The 19541-nt window shown below is 37.2% G+C and overlaps 1 protein-coding gene across 2 annotated transcripts in view; it reads right to left on the bottom strand.

The window, feature by feature from the left end:
- myo16 (myosin XVI) overlaps window positions 1-19541 on the bottom strand; it is a 91826-nt gene that overhangs the window by 61799 nt on the left and 10486 nt on the right. For both annotated transcript variants that reach the window (XR_001808461.3, XM_017410312.3), the window contains exons 2-4: window positions 13477-13746; window positions 5232-5302; window positions 4723-4866 (exon numbers count right to left, since the gene is read on the bottom strand). Coding sequence is in view for 1 of the 2 variants with exons in the window: in XM_017410312.3 (XP_017265801.1) it covers window positions 4723-4866; window positions 5232-5302; window positions 13477-13746 (485 nt within the window). In the remaining variant the exon portion in view is untranslated. The remainder of the gene's footprint in view (window positions 1-4722; window positions 4867-5231; window positions 5303-13476; window positions 13747-19541) is intronic.

The following is a 19541-nucleotide window of genomic DNA, read 5'->3' as shown; positions in this document are numbered from 1 at the left end:
GAGAGTATAAGTATTGATTGACAGACGGATCTTATCTCGCTCACTCAGGAGCCAACTCTCACTGTCTTCATGCCGTCAGGTTTATCCTTGTTGCACACGGTCTAACATTAATAGCATCTTTCACTAATATTTCCATGCATGTTCAAATAGTTGGCTATGAAAAATAGGGTCAAAACATTGCCTCTTATTGTAATTGAGACAACTATCTCTATCAATTCCTAGTTGCCATGGATTTATCCCTCATGTCGAAAAATGCCATAGAATGAAAGTAGCATCTTTCAAAACTCATAAATATCTTACAAACACACCATGATTACAAAAATGACGTAGCAGTGACCCATCAGTAATGTTACACATTCTCGTGCTATGCCATGCAAACACTCTTTCTGCACTGGCATGTAAAGACTGTACTTCTGAGACTTTGCGACTGCTTGACATGTTTTTGGCACATATGCCATGTAAATATTATGTTGTTCATGTTGTCATGTAAATCCTTCTGCATACATATAGCTGTCAAAGTATATGTAGCCTAAGAGTGTCACCAACGCCTACTCTGTGATTTTTCTGAACCCAATGTGCACTGACGTACTCATACACATAGATACATGTGTACCAATATAAAACCAACACTTCCTACTTGTCATTCATTTCACAAATGTGAACCTAGAGGAAATTACTGTGCAAGCTGCTTTTGTGAGTTTGGTTTCAGCTTGATTTGAAAACAAGGTCAACAAAAGACACATTGCCAAACTGGGATATGCCAGAGTAGAGCAACACAGAGAACACTAGCAAGAAGACAACCTAGAAGATGGCTAGATGCTGACAGATATCACAATTTGGTCATGATCTCAAGGTCTTGAAATAATTGTGACAAAATGATGCTAAGAGCAATGCCATGTCAGTGTAATGCTAGACAACAGTAAGATGGTTTGGCCATGGAAACATGTCATATGTCCAGCTCAAGTTGTAGTATGCTGCAACTTTCCCAACCATCAACCTAATACACATGCAATATAAGATAAACATCATATGACTTGACTTTTTACACCAAATGCGTAATTTCTTTATCCTTTGATGTGCATGAAAAGAATCTCAAAATACTCCAACACAAAACAGTGTGACAGTAGTCTAAAAAAAGCTATTCATCTAGATATAAATAAGTCAGTGCTGGTTGTCTGTCCCACTGCCTGCAAGGGGTTAACTCGTTGACTTCTGAACCCATTGTGAGCTAAACAGAACATGATAGATATACCTCAGGCGTCCCAGAGATGAAAATCTGCAAACATCACATCCTTGTGCTTCAGTCGTTAAACACAGTGATCTCTAGAAATCAATACCAACTAATAGATGTGTGCTGTGGGGCAGCATCCTTGGGGAAGTCCGCTGACCGGGACACCATTACGGTGTAAATCTGAACAACATAATCTGCTCGCATATGCTGAGTTGTCTATCTGGCTCGTTGTTTGTGACGTTCAGTGCTGCAGCCTACACAGCTGTTGTCATGGCTTAAATCTGATGCATTTTATGTATGTGTGGCTGCAGCTAGAAGAGTATATTTTAGGCTTTAAGTCTGTTTTTACCTCAGGCTGAACTACATGCATTATGTATTAGAGTCCAAGAACCCTTAAAGAAAGTTACCTATGCAATAACAATGCAGTTGAACAAAGCCAATGCATACACTACATATACTGAATATTGTTGCTAAACATCACAGAATGTCTAAACTTGTTAAGCTTTAAGGATCCAGCTATTTTACAATTAACCTGTTATTACTTCTTGGTATAATCTCCTTGTTGTAAAGTTCTGTCATAGTGGTGTTAGCATACCCCATTGGACAAACTTGGACTATTTTTTTACACATTGAGTTTTTGTAGATAGTAACAGAGCAGTATGAAAATATAGTCACACACTATTACTTATAAAATAGTCTTCTTGAATGAGTACAACAGCAACATCAATGGGTTCATTTCACAAATCCTAATAATAAATCTCTTCACCAAACAATTTTACAGTATTTTAGTGTCAGTCTTTTTCCTTTTTCCTCACAAACTGTTTGACTTAAAATAGGTCACACACAACAGTGGACACAGAAACTCTGCTTGATGAATCACTATCGTTTTTGGTGTAAGGGGAGTACATTATCTGTAGAAAAATGAAAGAAATATTTTGTCTGACAGTTAGGAGAAAATGTTGCAGCCAGGGGCTTGCTGTGAATGACTTGTCTTCAGAAGTCTTAAAGTTCAATTTATAATTTACAAGAACTTAAAGTGGGTCAGTTCTCCAACTTGATTCAACAGCTAGATTCTGAACTGTAGAAGTGAAGACAACCGTCTGGAACGGCTGGAATCTCACAGTCTCACATGAGACTAAAAAGATGTCTTTTACACAAAAAAGAGCAAGAAATAAGATCTTATAAAAATTAAATCTTGTACTGGTTTTAGACATCAAAAAATAGACTATTTGAGTTGCAGATGGGAGCAGAAATTAAACATTGTTTTTATGTTTCCCTCAGTCGAGAAAATTAGGTGAGAGAGATATATATTGTGAGCTGGTATTGTTAGGAGAGTAGCAAAGATGGAAATTATGGAAATAAAAAATGATTATAATTTATGACTTAGCATTTCTTGATGCATGTACATAAGACAAGTTTATTTAAATCCAAGCTTTTTACACTTTTGTAGGGGTATTTATAAAGACTGCACTATCACTTTTTTTAAGTAACAATCCACTGTGCCTCTGAACTGCTGCCTAATCCCACCAGGTCTTTAATAGCGGACATTAACCAAAACTGGAGCCATCTAGGTTTAAGAATGGGTAAGGAAATGAGTTGGAAATGATTGAGTTTGGAAATGCCTTGCTTCCCTGCTGTTTGGAAGCAGGAGATAAGAGAATTAATATGACTGCTGGTAACATCCTCAGTCTTCTCATCGACCCCCCACCCTCTGCTTTGCTCATAAGACAAGATTGGTAACATCTCTGTCAGCAAAAATACCACTTTGTTCTTCTGCACAGAAACTAGAGAGAGGAAATCAAGGACAGAAAAGCAAAGGTCAAAGGAAGGGGAAGGGAAATGGGGGAAGGAGATGGCAGAGAACAACACAATAGATTAGTACATATTAGCTGCAGTATTCCTTCCTGTGCCAATCCAAGATAAGGATGGCACAATCATGCTCCTCTAATAAGCTCATTCTTCAGATTCCCCATTAAAATCTAAACCTGTTAGACTCTGAGCCTGGAGAAGATCACCACCCACTGCTGCTCGGAGGAGGGGAGTCTGCTTAAGTAGCAACTGACATGTTTGTTTGGGTTTTTAAAATTTTCTTCACATATACAAAATGATTAACAAGCTAGTTTTTATATGAAATAAATATTTGAAAAACACACTATTGGTACCTTGCCTAATATTCTGTTTGGGATTAGCTCTGTTCCTAGAGGGCAGAAAAACCTTCTTCATTTCCTTATAGAACATTTTCTCTTGAAGTTTAAAAAAAAAGAAAAAAAAAACCCAAACAAACTCAAGTCTCTCATCCTGAAGAGAAAAATGCACCCCAAGCAAATTGGCACCTTTTAAGAAACGGGAACTTTTGAAGTATCATCTTACAAGGTTTGTCTCGTTTAAACCAAACATTGTCAGTCACACTAGCATGCAGAAAGGCACACAGAGAAATAAACAAACCTTTAGTATCAAAAACGCTTCACTTTTGAAAGCTAAAAAAACTGCTTTTGTGATCTGTAAAATGTTTGAAACTTCCAATGTGTTGAAATGTAGTTTCAAATTTCTTAGTAATGCTCTTCCTCTTTTCTCCTCCCATGTTCCAACAAAGGTCACTTCAGTGTCAATATGGCGTCTTTCCCAGGAAATCGTTTTCTCTGTAGTGAAACAGAAACATGCAACGACTGTGTCCAGTAAAGCTAATTTAAATCCCTTTTTTTCCTGTGAGTTTTACATTATAAATGTGTAACTCACTGCATCAAAACATCTTTGGCATTTCCATATTACACTGCACCCTTTGTTAAACCAGGCAGTCTAAATGACTCTGTTTACATGGAAAATAGTTGCAAATGCACAAAAAAATGACCAAATCTTTGAACCCATCCACTATACAGTAGCAGCTGACACATTAAATCTGCACAGCCTTTTTTCCTGCGATATCTTCAGATGCATCCACTGCTCTCAGGATCATCTCTTTCTGCCTTACAGCAATCACCCAGGACCCAATCAACAGAACCAAAATGTACAAGCTTCTGCAGAGCTTTAAACTGCAGTCAACCCTCCTTGGGTCTAATCAGGAGAGTAGTCCCATCCCATTAAGTGACTAGGGCTGGGTGTGCATGCCCTCCCCTGCAGCTGGCACATCTCTGATTATGGACCTAATCAGTATAACTACAGCTCTTGTCAAGACTCCCTTCACAGAATAGGCTCTCTTTGATATCATGCTAATGCAACGTTTCTAAATATTCTCTCTTTTATAGAATCAGAGAGTAAGAAACGAAAATTCCAGGCCCTCTTCAGAGAAAAAAAAATAGGGCTAATGGAAAAGGAACTACTATAAGCTAGTTCTAATAAAACATGAAGCCCAACATGGACCTAAACGCAAATCTAATTTGTAGTTACTGAAGGTTTTGATGGGAAAATCGTAACTCCATCCAAAACATGTGCTTTTGCACGGTTGTGCATATGTTTTTGTGGGACATATTTGTGTGTGTGTGTGTTTTCCTCACCAGCAGCAGCAGCAAAACCATGTCTGCATGGTCACACACACATGCTACATGCAGAGCCGTCCACAAGTCTTCGTCCTGCAGGTTCACATTCAGGCCTCGCTCTAGCAGAAGCTCTGCTGCAAACACGTTATCATGGCGAGCACACTGCATGGAGCAGAGAGGGAGAATTACATTAGTATTAGTACTAAATAATTTCATGATAATTAATACATGTGGCATGATGATTAATTTATCTGTAAATCTATTATGCAGCATTATTGAAAATTATATTCTTGTTTTCCTACAGTAAAATGATAATGAAAAATGCCTTGAGAAGGCACCACTGAAGGTAGACAACTGATAACAAGTTTGAGGACAAATCCTTGTCATATTTGTTTGGGTTTATATTGATATTCTTTCAAGTTTTTTTATGCCAGAAATGGGGCTAACCTTTAGTATTAAAAATATAAAAGTATAGAAAATCTATCCCCACTCCCACTCTCAACTAGAAAGCATCAAGAATATCTCACCAGGTGCAACAAAGATCCCCCTGAGGAAATAGGTGTGTTGGGGTCTGCTCCTTCCTTCAGGTGACGCAACACTGCAACACAACAAACATCCAAATGTTAACACTTTAAATGTGTGAAGATCAGCTGCATGCTTAAGAAAAACGGAAACAAACCCATACGCAGACATAAATACACACTGATCTCTGCCTCTCACTGTCAAAATCAATAAGTGTTAAGTGTCCCGTGACTGTCCTTGACTCGTCAGTGTGGATCAGTGTTAAGACCGTGTGTGCGAGTGTGTGTGAGTGTTTGACAGCGCCACCGTTCCTGCAGCAGGTCAGAAAGCCACTGGGTTATTCTCATCACACAGTAACACACTGACATAGATCCTTGGAGGAAAATCAAAACCATTTCAAACGCTTGCACATTCAGCCATAAACAGATGAGCAGAGAGCTGTAGTCTGAACAAGGCCACAGCGGTTCTGCTACACGACTGATACATTTTTCATGGAGCAAGTGAAAACACAGCAAACAGTGAGACGGCTGGAAAGAAGAAATGCTGGGGAGAGAGTGTGACAAATAGATGGAGAGTGATGGACAAACATGTGAAGGTTAGGGGAGGGAGGTAAAGTGCTTTCATCAGGACATTTAGTTGACTTCAGGGACACTGACAGCACAACATGGTTGCTGTTGTCACATCAACACAGACTAAATACATAATATCCATACGCTAAAGTCTTTGAACAAAACCAGTGGCTCTGAATACAGAAACTAAGGTAGATCTATGTACTGAACCCTGAAGATGCCTCCTTTGAAGTTATTTAACATGTATGGGCAATATTAAACAACATAACCCATCACCCATAACTCATACGCTATACATAAAATGTGAACAGACTGAACATGTTCTAAAAAGCAAACTGAGTGATAATTTTGATCTGATTTGAACAAATTTACAAATATAAACAATTACAAATGACAACAATTGTAAAAAATATTCCACTATAGGATATAAATATGTATTAGAGCATGTTATGTTATAATACATGAAAAACTAGTTATCAATTGTTTTTCCCCTCCCCCCACACTTTGAGGGTGCATCAGTTCTGAAGTGGTTGAGATAATTAATTTTAAAATATGTCAATAAAAAAAATCCCATTTTCACAATTAGGAAGCTGTAACCAACAAACTTAGATTTGTCATTTGTCATTCTAATGATTTAAACATTCTTTGTTTAGTAATGTTACTCTATTTATTGTTAGTTTTTGGATTTTCCAAACAACAACTACTGAATACATACCTTTTTATTGCCTTCTAATTGTTTTGGGTCCTCAAATACTTGATGAGAAACAAAATGACCAAGTGCAAAGCCTAGTAACACAATTATCTCCACATGTTCAATACAACTGAAGACACTTCGGCCTATAGAGCACCAATTAAGGCTCATCATCTGCAGTGCTAAAGTAGTTATCAGGGAATTAATATTGATCTTTCTTTGGTTATCATATGAAAGAAAATCGCAGTTTATAAGGGAACACAGAACTGCTTTTTTAGTATGTAAGGTTTATTATGGTTCACTAATTTGACAGTTAATCTGTAGTTTTAGTTGTTTGCTTGTAGTGTTGGTCCCAACATTCTGATTGTGAAATTAACCAGCATCATCAACTGGTTTGAGAAGTATTGATTAGTGGCCACTAATCTGACTTTAAACCAAAATCACTGGTTTTGTTTCCTGTTTGAATTACCACATTTGAATAAGAAGGTAGAAGCTGGTTCAAGTAAAATCCTTCTCTTTTGGTGGTTAAACCTACTATGAAAATAGTTTCAGCACATTGATCAGGAGTGAATTTAGCTGATGAAACCATAATATTGTGTAAATGTATTCTTAACCTTGCATTTTCTGAAACAAGTAGACACATTTTGAATGAGAGTCTAAAAAAGCTAGATGTCAGGGGAGTACATGGATTTATGCGCAAAGCCTCTTCATCACTAGTTTAATAGTGAGCCAGTCTATGTCTCTAGTGTGTAAAATTTTCCATCTCTCATAACCATTTTGACATAAAAACTGCTCGAGTTTTAAAGTGGATTATTGAATGTATTCAAGAAAGCTCAGAGACCTTTAATGACATTAATTTGTAAAACAATATAAAAGGGAGCCAAGTGTTGGGGCCATTAGCAATTATTAGCACCATTGAACTGTTTGGAAGGTCCCCAAGTCCAACAACCATGCTCTTTTGATATTTTCATTGGTGTGAATGTGACACCCATATCAAACACATTTAATTAAAAACTTGATATGATAATTTTCATATTGAGGCCCAGTTTGGGTTGCTGCTACAAGTTACTTTACATAATAAATCTAAAATAATTCAGGAAAACGCCATTGTTGTTGTTCAATTTGTGCATGTGCAGAATAACTATTGACTGACTGCAACTGTAGCGCGCTTATACAAATACTTCCACCTTAAGGTAAATTGTGGTTTCTGTGAAACAATGCTGGGAATTTCAAACAACTTCCACTTTGAGACCTGGATTGAAGTTTCTGTGTCAGAGAATCTGATTGCTGTTTCTGTGTAGACAAACAGACAAAAAGCACTCTAACCGGTCAAATCTTTAAAGATGGCGACTTCATGAGTAACCTGGTTATGGCAAAGTAGTTGTGACGAGTGAGTAAAAGGTTTTTCCTATACTAAACCTACTGGAACTGCTTTATTGGTTTAAGATTATATATTTACTGTAAAGCATATACTATACATTTCAAATGTTCATTAGATTTTCCCACAGCAACAAGAGTAATTTGAAGTCAAATCTGTTTTAGGTCAGTTGTTTCATTAAAGATTATGCTGATCTCAGGCTTCAGTCTTGAGTGGGGTTTCTATGTGTGTCTTATTTCTCTATGAAAAGTCTGCAGATGAAGACAGAAAAAGCAGTGAAACAAAAAAAAAGTTCACTGTCACTTTTTGCTTTTGAAAATTGCAGAACAGCTGTTTGTGACATGTGGTGTTTCCATGGCAACCAGATGGTAACTGATTGCGTGGTAAAAATTAACAAGAGAGAGAAAGATGAATGAGATAAAAGCCAAAAAAAGGAATCAGAAGTTACTTGACCTTGAAGAGCTACAATTCAAATTTTAGAAGCCAAACACTAAAACCTTACTCAGGCTGGTTTACAAAAAAATAAGAAACTATGAATTGTCTACACCTTGTGGATGTGCACTCAGTCCATGGCAAAATCCAAGTGCAAACAGAAAGTCTGAGATTAGAGACAACTTTTGTGCTCATTTAGACATTAATGCTTTGAGATTAAACTGTATTTGTGTCACGTTCCAGTAAGCAACATTTAAGGCTGTCTATGAGAAGAAATGCTGTAATCACTGCCATATTTGCCATTTTTTTTAGAGCTGCATTAATATAAAAAATGCTATACATATATATTATGCTAAAATGGAGAAACATTACATTAGAAACCAACAACATCAGAGGTGGCCTTTCTTGCCTGTTTGTCATTTTTCACAGCCATGTTTTCACAGTATCCCAAAAAGAAAAAAAACAATTTCTCGCTTTTGAATTTTTCATGGCCTCACTTGATTAGATGTAAAAAAAAGGGGCGTTTAGTTGATTGCAGTTTGTGACATTGAATTTCTCTTCATCTTACACAATAGACCTTGAACTACTAAGAAAAGTATCTCATTGGGCTGTGACTGTTAGAGTTTTTGATGACTCAAAATTGCAAGAAAAATAGGAAATTTCAGTTGCAGTCTCTGCAAACAGTGAGTCATACGGCTCCATTTTGTGTGCTTGGCTTGCAAAACTGTATTTTTTGCTGTGCACATTATTTTATTGCCCACCACTGCCCACTATGTACCTGCCTCAGCCCACTTTGTACATACAATGGCAGCCGCCAAGCTATGTGCTGGAGTTCACTTTTGAAACAAAGATAGGCAGACTTCGTTTTCCTTATTGTTCATCATCATCATTAGATTCAAGCAACAAGCCTCTGAATCTTATTTGAGGAAAAACAGTTTGGAGACTCGGTTGTGAATGCCATTTGCCAACTAGTCCCAACCACAGTCCAGTGAAAGTGTATAGAAACCTTGCAGTTAAAGCAAAGCTCCTCTCCATGCAGATGGAAATTTTTTTTGATAGAGAATACATCTAAGCTTTACAGAAATCTATAGATTAGTCATTAAACCTAACCTGATATGATGCAGATGATTGGTCCTGCAAACACAGTAATACATCACTTAAGTTTTTCTATTTCTTAGTAGACCATGGTATTGCATGAATTTAATAACATCCATGTGATGCAAGCCCTATAAACTGCGTCTTATAACATTATTGCTATTTTTAATAACAGCCAGGGATATTCCCCACAGGTAAAGCAATATTCCTTGGGAACTCAATATTAAGTTTCACTCAAACATTTCACTCTTATAAATGCTGGTGCATCTTTGGTCATTATCACACAGCAACTGACAGAAGGAGGACCGCCTCGCAAACTGGCCTTTGGGAGAGAAATAGCCCACAAGAGGTTTTTGATTTTCATACTCTCTTTCATCCATTGCCTCTTTAAACATTACCATGTTAAGCCAAAGCTCCAAAGGAACACCAATGAGTCATCAAATGAACCACAAGTTTAATATGTGAAGCTTAAAAAACCTCCACTTCCAGTTAAAAATAAATAAATAAAATGTTTCAGACTCAGCCTGATAAAGTCTGTTATTCTCTGTGGATATATCACCATGAGTAAGACTTAGATTTATGGAGAAACATTTAGAATTTTAGTAAAAAAGCAGTAAAATATACATTTAGCCTTTTTTTTCCTTTTTCTCTTCTTTAGGAATAGGCCCAGTTCTGTCAAAAAAAGGCAGACATCTGACACATCTTCAGTCTGGTGCATCTAAGAGAAATGTTTGTATTTTTCTCCACATTTCCTCCCTGCACAATAACTTTGTCTAAAGCATGGTCCCAATGCACCACAGAAGACTAAAATAATCTTACTTTACTCTCTCTGTTTAGAGTCTGAGCACCTGCATTATAACTTTATACAACATTAATCAAAAGTGCAGCCAACTCCTTGTACAAGTGCAAGATCACACAAACACTAAAACTGCACCAGTCTACAAGCACAGGCATTCTACTTACACAAGATGTGCACTGACCAGCCAGACAACACAAACGGGAAAAGAAATGGATAATTAATGTGGGGACTTGGGTAAAATCCCAGCAACAATACCTTTTGTCTCAGTTAGAAATACTTACGCCTGTGCTGCAGAGGTGCTATGTTTTGCCAGTGAGGAAATATCTGAGTTTTAGTAGAAGGAAGGTGCTAAAACAGTTGAGACAATTTAAAAAAAAAAGACTTTTGAATTAATTTTCTTAGGGTTTTGAATGGCTTCTATGACTATCCTTTAAATGTTTGTTGAAATACTTTCTCTTTTGGCTAAAGTAGCTGATGAAGATTGTGGAGAAATTAGTATTCATTGAAGGAATGCATTTCCCCTGCTGCTGTGCATGCTAAATGTACTTTAACTGATGTAGACTTATTTCAAAGATGAAATAAAAACAGATGTAAACTAAGATGATGAGAGATGTTGTGTTTTGCTTGTTGACATGAGCAAAGCCACAAACACGGAATGCCACTTCATATAAATATTCAGCTGAAAGGCTAAGACCCGTTGAACACTGATGCTAGGTTACATTGTTACAAGGGCAAAGACCTGCTGCCATTTCGCTCCTGTCTGACTTTGATGCATTTGAAAGATTGGCTTTGGAAAAGCAATTTCTTCAAATGTCAAAATGGAATGGAGCCAGATGTTTGCATGTGACAGATAGGATGGAGATGAGGTGCAGTATGGTCTAGTCCAGTGACAGGGATGTATGTTACTGGTATTCTTCATCTTAACCCAATAATTTACCCTCTAAGCTGATACCTCCTGCCTAATGCTTGTCATTTTTTTGCACTTTCCAGTTTTTCATTTTCTCACTTTGTCCAGCCTCCCAGTTCTCCCTGCCTTGCTTTTCTTTATCTCATTCTCCTCTATCTTCCCTCTTGTGCAAGACAAATGATAAGAAACTAAATGTTCCTGTGACTTTATGTGTAAGACTGTGTATACGACTGATGTATGTGATTACCCAGGTGCCTTTTCAGCAGCTGCACCAAGCCAGCTCTATAAAACCAGGCCTCAGTTAGAACAACCTAACTATCCAATCATTTTGTCTCTCAGTCTATATGAAATCCATCCTTCATGTTTTTTGGTAATCTGTTTTTCATCTTTTTATTGTTACAAAGTCCTCAATGAGACTTAACTCTCACAAACTTGGAAAATCAAAGCTGATTATTAATTTATAATTCAAGATAACAACAATTAAAAAATAACCCTCTGTTGTGTAGCTAGAAGGTGTTATGGTCTATCAGTCTCATTTTGTACTTCACTCCCGAAGTGATGTGTTAAATGATGGGTATTTATAACACAAAAGTAACTGATGAAGCTATAGTCCTATTTAATTTATGAGTTATGGAATAGCCTGAATATAAAAATGAGTATCACTATTTTCTAGCTCAAAATTTGTGTTGGCTTCTAAGGTACAAAAAGCTAAAGGCTGCACTTTCATCATCCATATGTTACAAATAATGTTTTTTACAAATAAACAAGACAGCTAAGTCAAATAGCAATGATGAGAAAATTGTGTCACTTAAGAGACCTGAAATATTCAATCATTCCATTTACCTCTGTATACTTTAGATGATTTCATAAATTCTGACAAAGCAACAAAAAGGAGGTGAGGCCAGAAGAACAACTGGTTACTGCAGTGGCACACTAGCTTCTTTCAGGGACCCCTGTCTCAAGCACCAACTTGCAAAAACTGCCAGTAGGACTGGCACAGATAAGTCCTTAGAGTTGGGTAAGTGACTGACAACATTAAAATAAACAAAGGCAAACTTGGACAAAAATCCACACACTGCAGAGGAGAGTATAAAGTTCCTTTAAGTTTCACAAGATTATTTTAGAAAATAACCACTTAAAAGCATTTTTAGTGGGCTTTCATAAAAAGCCAAAATGTATGTGAAGGCTCAGGGGAATATGGATTTATAGTTTGTTAGAAAAAAAGCTTGGAAAGTCTTATTTGTCCAACAATTGACTGATGGACAAAAATGCAACCTCCCCCGTAAGGTTTAGGAACAAAGATTTTCTTTAAGCAACACAGTTAGAATTATAATACCAACTGATGTCAAATTTCCATACCTCAGAAAAGAAAGAGACAAAGACGAGATATATGGATGCAAATAGAGAGGACATGGACGTAGTTGGAGTGAGGACAGAGGATGCAGAAGACAGTTAGATGAAGAAAGATGACTCTGAAAATGGAACAGCCAAAAGAAAAAGAAGAAGGACTATTGTTCCCCAGGACCCTGCAGTGCTTGTTTGTTTGTAGTGCCCCACCACAAAAAAAATTTCTTGCCAAAAGTAAATTTTGTTTTGGAAGCTCTTGCTGGTATACTCTCCTAAACAAAAACCAATTACACCCTTATATTTTTCACAAACAGCAGAAAATAGAATTGCCATTCTGAAGTTAGAAAATACATTTTTGCATCTTTTTCAATGCACATGTACTTTGACTATGATGATATCTGACCCATATTTATTTATTGATAACAAAACCATTTAGTCACATTCATTGGAAAGTTATCAGTTGTTTGAAATGAAACATACTATGGTGAAAGTAAGTCAATTTTTTACTCCGGACCAAAATTGGTAGTGGATTTTATATACATTGCTTGAATTTTCTTGAAAAGTACAAAATATATGAAACTGTGAGCAGCCCATTATTAACTGTACAAACTACAACTATTCATTGCTGTATCATCAAGGTCTAGCAACCAAGCAATAAACCATGCCATATTGTTGTTATTAAATGTATATATTTTTTAATTGTTAGTATTTGAAGTGTCCTATTTTAACAGTTAAGGTAGCAAAAAATAATCAGGCTTGTCCAAGAAAAAGGGACTTTCTTTCATCTCTGTTTAGGTACATTTGTGTTTGAGGACAGTTTAAACGAGGTTGACAGCTTCTCACTGCTTTCCTCAGCTGAGTGGGCAGCTTCCAGCTGAACAAATTATGAGCAGCACTGTTTTGGCCCACTTCAGCTGCATCTGTGTACTGCCTGTTCAGTGCCAGTTGTCACTCCTATTTGTTCACACATCCACTGCCAAAATCACAAACAAAGATGTGCATTTTATACACCCCAAGAACACAAACACACACCTTCTTTGTCATCGTGGCGAATGATGGCATCTTGTAAAACTTCAGTGAGCCTGAAACGGACGTGGTGCTTCTTGCCCTGGGTGGATGGGGCTCGAATTTTGATCCCACCTTGTTGGCGCTGAAGGTTCTTTTCCCTCTCATAGTACGCCCTTATTTGGTCACAGCGCATTCTTCTGACCAGCCGCTGGCGCTGACCAATTGGGAGAGACTCCAGCAGACACTGGTCTATCTCCATGTTCTGACGAAAAACATTACATAACTGGAAACAACCTGGTGGGGAAAAAAAGAGAGGAGATAATATTACTTAATTAGAGAAAGTGAAACAGCTGCATAAAAGTACCTGCAATTTACCTGTGCATTATTTATTTGGATTCAGTCTCTGATGGGAAGCTGTTCATACACACACAGAGGAAGGGCATTCTGTGAAAACGCTACAGTTCATAGCTTTTACCCATCAGCCTGACAGTAAGCTAATGAGACAAGGCTCATATGATGAAACACACCAACACTGTGAGGATCACCTCCAGGCAGAACTGTACATCTGTGTTATTGTTTTGTGTGTTCACATGTCAGTGTCAGCAGTTTGCCCTGTTGTCTGTGGGCAGCCGTTTAGCATATTTACAGCAAAAAATATTTGGTGTCTGTTTTGCCCCGAGGTGGGCTGAGGGAGGCATAGCAGCATTTTATGGGTCGTTTTCTCCAATCCTGACAGAGTGTAGTAATTTTCCTGACTGTGCATAATGTTGCTCAGTAGATCCTTGCCAAACAGATCTCATAATGATGCAGCAGCTGAACCTGTTATGATTTGCTTGATGTACAACAGATGGGCTATAGGAATAAAACCACAATAAGAGCTCTTTCAAAGGCAAGCAAGATACAACTTACTGGGAAAAAAAGCAGAGTATTTTTTAAGCTTATTCCACAAATAAATTTTGCATGTACACCAACTAGTCATTACATCATGGCTACCGGCAGGTGAAGCAGAACATTGGTTTAGCTCATCGTAATAGTCTTTGGCAGGGCGTCCTCCTGTCCTTGAAGATGCTTAATTGGAAGCAGAATAAATGGACAAGGGTAAGAACTTTGTCAAAGGCAAAGTTATGCTGGCTTGAAGCTGTCTTATGGACTTTGCATTTCTTACTCATGTAATGTTTTGTGTCTAAAACAGTCAGGACCTACCAAACATTGTCCAAGGAAATACTATTTTTGGAAGATCTTGTTGCACATGGGAGGCAAAAGTTGGCTTGTGTTATATGGTTCAGTAGGCAAACTATTGTAACTCTGACTACTTAACAAGTCAGCAAGTTAGACCTGTAATATATATATATATATATATACTGTATATATATATATATATATATATATATTCCATATAATACTATATAGCTGAAACTGGTTATCCTGATTGTAAAAGTCCCATACAAAGCTTAAGGGCATATTTGAATTAAACCAATGCAATAATAGGGGTCTGTCCTAATGAATCATGTTTTGTTTTGCATCATGTGTTTTAATGGGTCAGTTCAAGGCACTTGCTTCACTTAAGCATGGAACTATGCGGTACTACATGAAGATGATAAGCCAGCTGGGGTAATGTGTTGCTATGAGGCAAAAAAAACTGTAAGTTCTGTTAATCAAGTTGATTCTTTTGATCTAAACAGTGACTTAATTATGTTGCTCACGAAGTGTACAACATACCTAAACAGTATTTTTTTTACAAAAGAAACAAACACTGTCAGTCAAATAATGAGTTCTGTCACTTTGCAAAAAATAGTTTAAAAATAGTTTGAGGAAAACAAAAATAAATAAATAAATTACTCAGACTCCAGATTGCCCAGATCGCAGTCCAATTCAGGATTTGCAGGATCCTCTTAAGAAAGAGATTTATTCCACTGAGGCCTCACCTCCCAATTCACAAGACTTAAAGATTCGGCCATGGACAGCTTGATGACAAATACCACAGCACATCCCTTTAGGGACAGAGCTGTTTAGGTAGCACAAATAAAACATACCTAACATGAAGTTGGTGAATTTAATGTTATGGCTGATCAGTGTGTGTTAAAATTTTAATCTGCAGTTGAAGGCCCAAATACTTTGACAAATTCAGGTCAGTTAGCCCAGAGGACCAGCAAAATTTGAAGATAAAGATGTATTTGCTAAGACATCGCATGTCATGTTTTTCTTTGTGACTCACCAAGTCATTTTTCTTTGGCCCTTTCTTTTGTTTTGAAGCTTGTCTCTGTCTATCTCGCTCTCTCTCTCTCTGTCTCTCTCTTTATATATATATATATATATATATATTTTTTTTTTTTTTTTCCTCCCTAAATCACTTTTGTCTCTGAATTATCTGTACTATTCTTTAACATCTATCTTTTTCAGTCTGTTCATCAGGTCATAAATTTTGAATCTGAGACATTTCTGAAGCATGTTGTCTGACCACATTTACCCTTTACTCTTTTACGCACTACTTCATCATCTCTTAAGATATCCTTGATGTGCAGGTGATGTGATATTTCTGTGTTTTAGTTCAAATTTTTTACCCACGGTTGCCCCAGTTTTTCCTTTTTGGAGTCCTCCAACAATTGTAAAAAAAAAAAAAACAACAACAAACAAACACAACAAAACAAAACAAACAAACAAACAAACATAAAACGTGAGTTTTAAACTGACCAACCAACTGACCACTAATCAACCAAACAATTAATTAACCATTTGACCAGTCAACCAACCAGTTAACCAAATAATTAACCAAACAACTGACTGACCAATTAATCAAATAATTGACCAATCAACCAATTAACCAACAAATTGACAAGCCAACTAATCAACTATCAAGCAAACAAATGACCAATCAACCAATTAAACGATTGAACAAATAAAAACACAAACAATAAATAGTTGGGATGGAATCCAGGCATTAGTCATTCACCTTTAAAGCTGTATTGGCAAAAGAACAGCTTGTCCACACAAAATCACAAAGAGAGCTAGGCTAAAGTTTACATTCATTTTCTAAGCCATATTTCCCAAACTAAATAGTTCTGGGCCCTAGCTTTGGGTCTTTTAGAGAATTTTGTCATAATATATTTATGTTTCATGTCTCAGGCAATGACACCAAACTGAACTTGTATTGCAAACTCTCCCTCAAAGATAGGAAGGCAGTGTCTTTGATGTGAATCATTGCTCTGGAGTTTTACTTTGAACAATCAGGAGTAAAATCCACCCTAACAGTGGGTAACAGTTCCCCAACGGACACGAGAGCTCTGCTTCTCCGGGAGTCAACTGTACACATTAGGCAGCTGTTTTTTTCTTCTTTATCTAAAGCAGTTGAAGTGTGTTTGTACGAGATCTTTATCAAGCAGAAACAAAGGCACACTGGTAGACAAAAGGTGTGTTTCTATGTTCTTTTTTCTTACTTGATACTCATCTACACATTCAGTCAAACACCTGCCCTCTAAACCCCCCATACACACACACACAACCACACAAACCCACACACCCACACACACACACATATACGCCTCCTGGACAATACATTAGTGCCATCTGCTCTGGTTAGACATGTAAAAAAACAAGTTGTTTTGTATTCAGGCTTCAAACAGGATGGTGAGGGGAGGGGGTGGGGTCATAGGGGTGGGGGTACAGCTTATTATTACACTGTTTATGCCAGGTGCTTTGTGATGGCTGCAGTTACAGCCACACAAATGTGGTAACATTCACTCGCACGACATACAATAGGTCACCTCATTTATATTTGGGTTTCTTTAAGTCTATGGATTTAATTTACAGAATAACTGGTTTTGTTTAGTAGGCACCACATCGCCCTGTATTCTAGAATAAGTGCGCACATTTTAGTTTACATTGTTATGTTCTGCTTAATTTAACCTTTGTTTGTTTTTTGAGTTTCTTCAGTGCTGGCTGCTCCAATCCTTCAGGAGAACAGAGAGGTGGAGAAGGAGTGGAGCAAGCCGGCTGAGACTGCAAATTGGTTCATACCACTACTCTTCATCCAGAGGGGGGGAATGGGATTTTGCTATGTTGGTTTCAGTTAGGTTTTTGTGTGTTTTCCCCTTTGTGTCTTGTATGTGGCCTGATCAGCCAGTATTTAAGTTTCCCCTTTGTCTCACTTAGGGGGTCTGTTTGTTTTAGTTAGTCTGAGTTGATGTCTGTTACTTTGACCCTTTTTATGGGCCCAATTTTTGTCATTTATTCCATTATTTACCCAAGTTTGGTGTTGGGTTAAATAAAGAAACAATCATTTTAACTTTAAACTTGTGCCTGGCTGTCCCTTAACTGCTCGGTCCATCACAGGTTCGCAAACCAGACACACTCCACTCCATGACTGCACCTTGAGATCCTGTCCATGGACACCACAAAAACAACTGAAGACAAGAGACAGCCCTGGTGGAGTCCAATCCACATTGAGAATAAGATTGACTTTGTTCCGTGAATAAAGACACAGTTCTTGCTTTACTTATACAGGGACTGGATAGCACTTAAACATGATCATGTAATGCATCTGGACATGGTCAAGCATTCTCCACACTCACAAAACACAAACAAAATGGAAGGTCAAACTCCCATGATCCTCCACAGCAACAAGGGTGAAGATCTGCTCCACTGTTCCATAACCAGGACGAAAGCCACACTGCTCCTCCTGCATCCCAGGTTTGACGATATTGTTATTAATGGTGTTGCTGAAGAAAACTTTGACAATACATTGCCAAGTAGTTTCATCTATGATAAAACATCAACTATAGATAGATTTTTTTTACTGACACATCTCTAGGCTGTCATCTGAGTTGATGCATCTTTAGAAAATTTCAATCAATATAAAGGATAAAAGCACAACAAGTAGCTAAAATAATTAGACTTTTGATCACCATAAACAGCTGCTAAAATAGTTTTTATAACAAGAATGAAGACTCTTGATACATTTAGCAAAGACAGGAAAAAAAACTGAAAAGATTTTTTAGTAGAATGTAAGTCCAGACATCAGAAATCATAACTCTGTTGCCGAATACATTTTTTGTTTTTGTAGAAAAGATGGAAAAGAAAAAAAAAAAAAGCTAGGTCAATGACAGCTAACTCTGGCAGCACCTCATATTGGAAATTCACTATAAATATTACAAAAAAAAGTTGCTGGCATCTCATGCAGTCACTGTTTTCCCCAAAATACAAGAAAGAATTTGATTTTTTTTCAGTCTCTGTGGAACTGCTGAACCCAAAACAATAATGTGACAGAGCAACAATATTTATGATCCTTCTGTGATAAAAAAAAAATGTACTGTGGAAAATTTAGCTCATATTTACTAGTCAATAAATCTACTTCATTACTGCAATTAATGTAATTGTATCCTGTTTCCCGCTTGTGCATCAACTGTCTAATACAAATAACACATTTTTTTATTTTTTATTTAGTGTTTGTTGATTTAGACGGTGACATAATAAAGGCAGGAAATACAGAATGGGAGTATGTTAAGAATGGAGATGACAGATGCACTAAGTTGTTTAGTGTTTAATGTTTTCTCAGTCTAATTACTGTTTTAGATAAAGAAGCTTTTTTAAAATCTTTCATCAAAATGTTTAATAGGAATTAATAAAGTCTAAATGCCTGAGGACTGAAGAGCCATTATAACTATTCAGCTTCAGTAAAAAAATGTAAAAACATACACCAAAAAGCATGGCTCAGTTGGTTGTACTGCGGTATGCCTTTTGGTAGAAGTACATCAGACATTAATAAATGATATCTGCAAAGAACAGCAAAAAGTTTTCAACAAAGTGAGAAAACCCGGCCTCGTTTGGAGCTGTGTAGCTCAGACACACTTCATGGTAAAAACATTGTTCAATATTTAAACGTGTCACAGAAAGTTGGACTTTGTTGGACTGAAGGGGCATTTTGATATCTTGAATGGTTTATAGTCAACTGCAGTTTAGATTTGATGATTTTGAGAGGTGACTCAGGAGGTAGGGGCTCGTCCTGTAACCGGAGGGTTGCAGGTTGGACTCCCTGCTCCGTCCGTCTCAGCCGTTGTGTCCTTGGGCAAGACACTTCACCTGCCTTTCCTACT

This window comes from Kryptolebias marmoratus, linkage group LG6 (genome assembly GCF_001649575.2).
Source record: "Kryptolebias marmoratus isolate JLee-2015 linkage group LG6, ASM164957v2, whole genome shotgun sequence".
In the NCBI taxonomy this organism is placed as follows: domain Eukaryota; kingdom Metazoa; phylum Chordata; class Actinopteri; order Cyprinodontiformes; family Rivulidae; genus Kryptolebias; species Kryptolebias marmoratus.
Note: the sequence above shows the minus strand (reverse complement) of the source record. Positions and strands in the feature narration are given on the sequence as shown.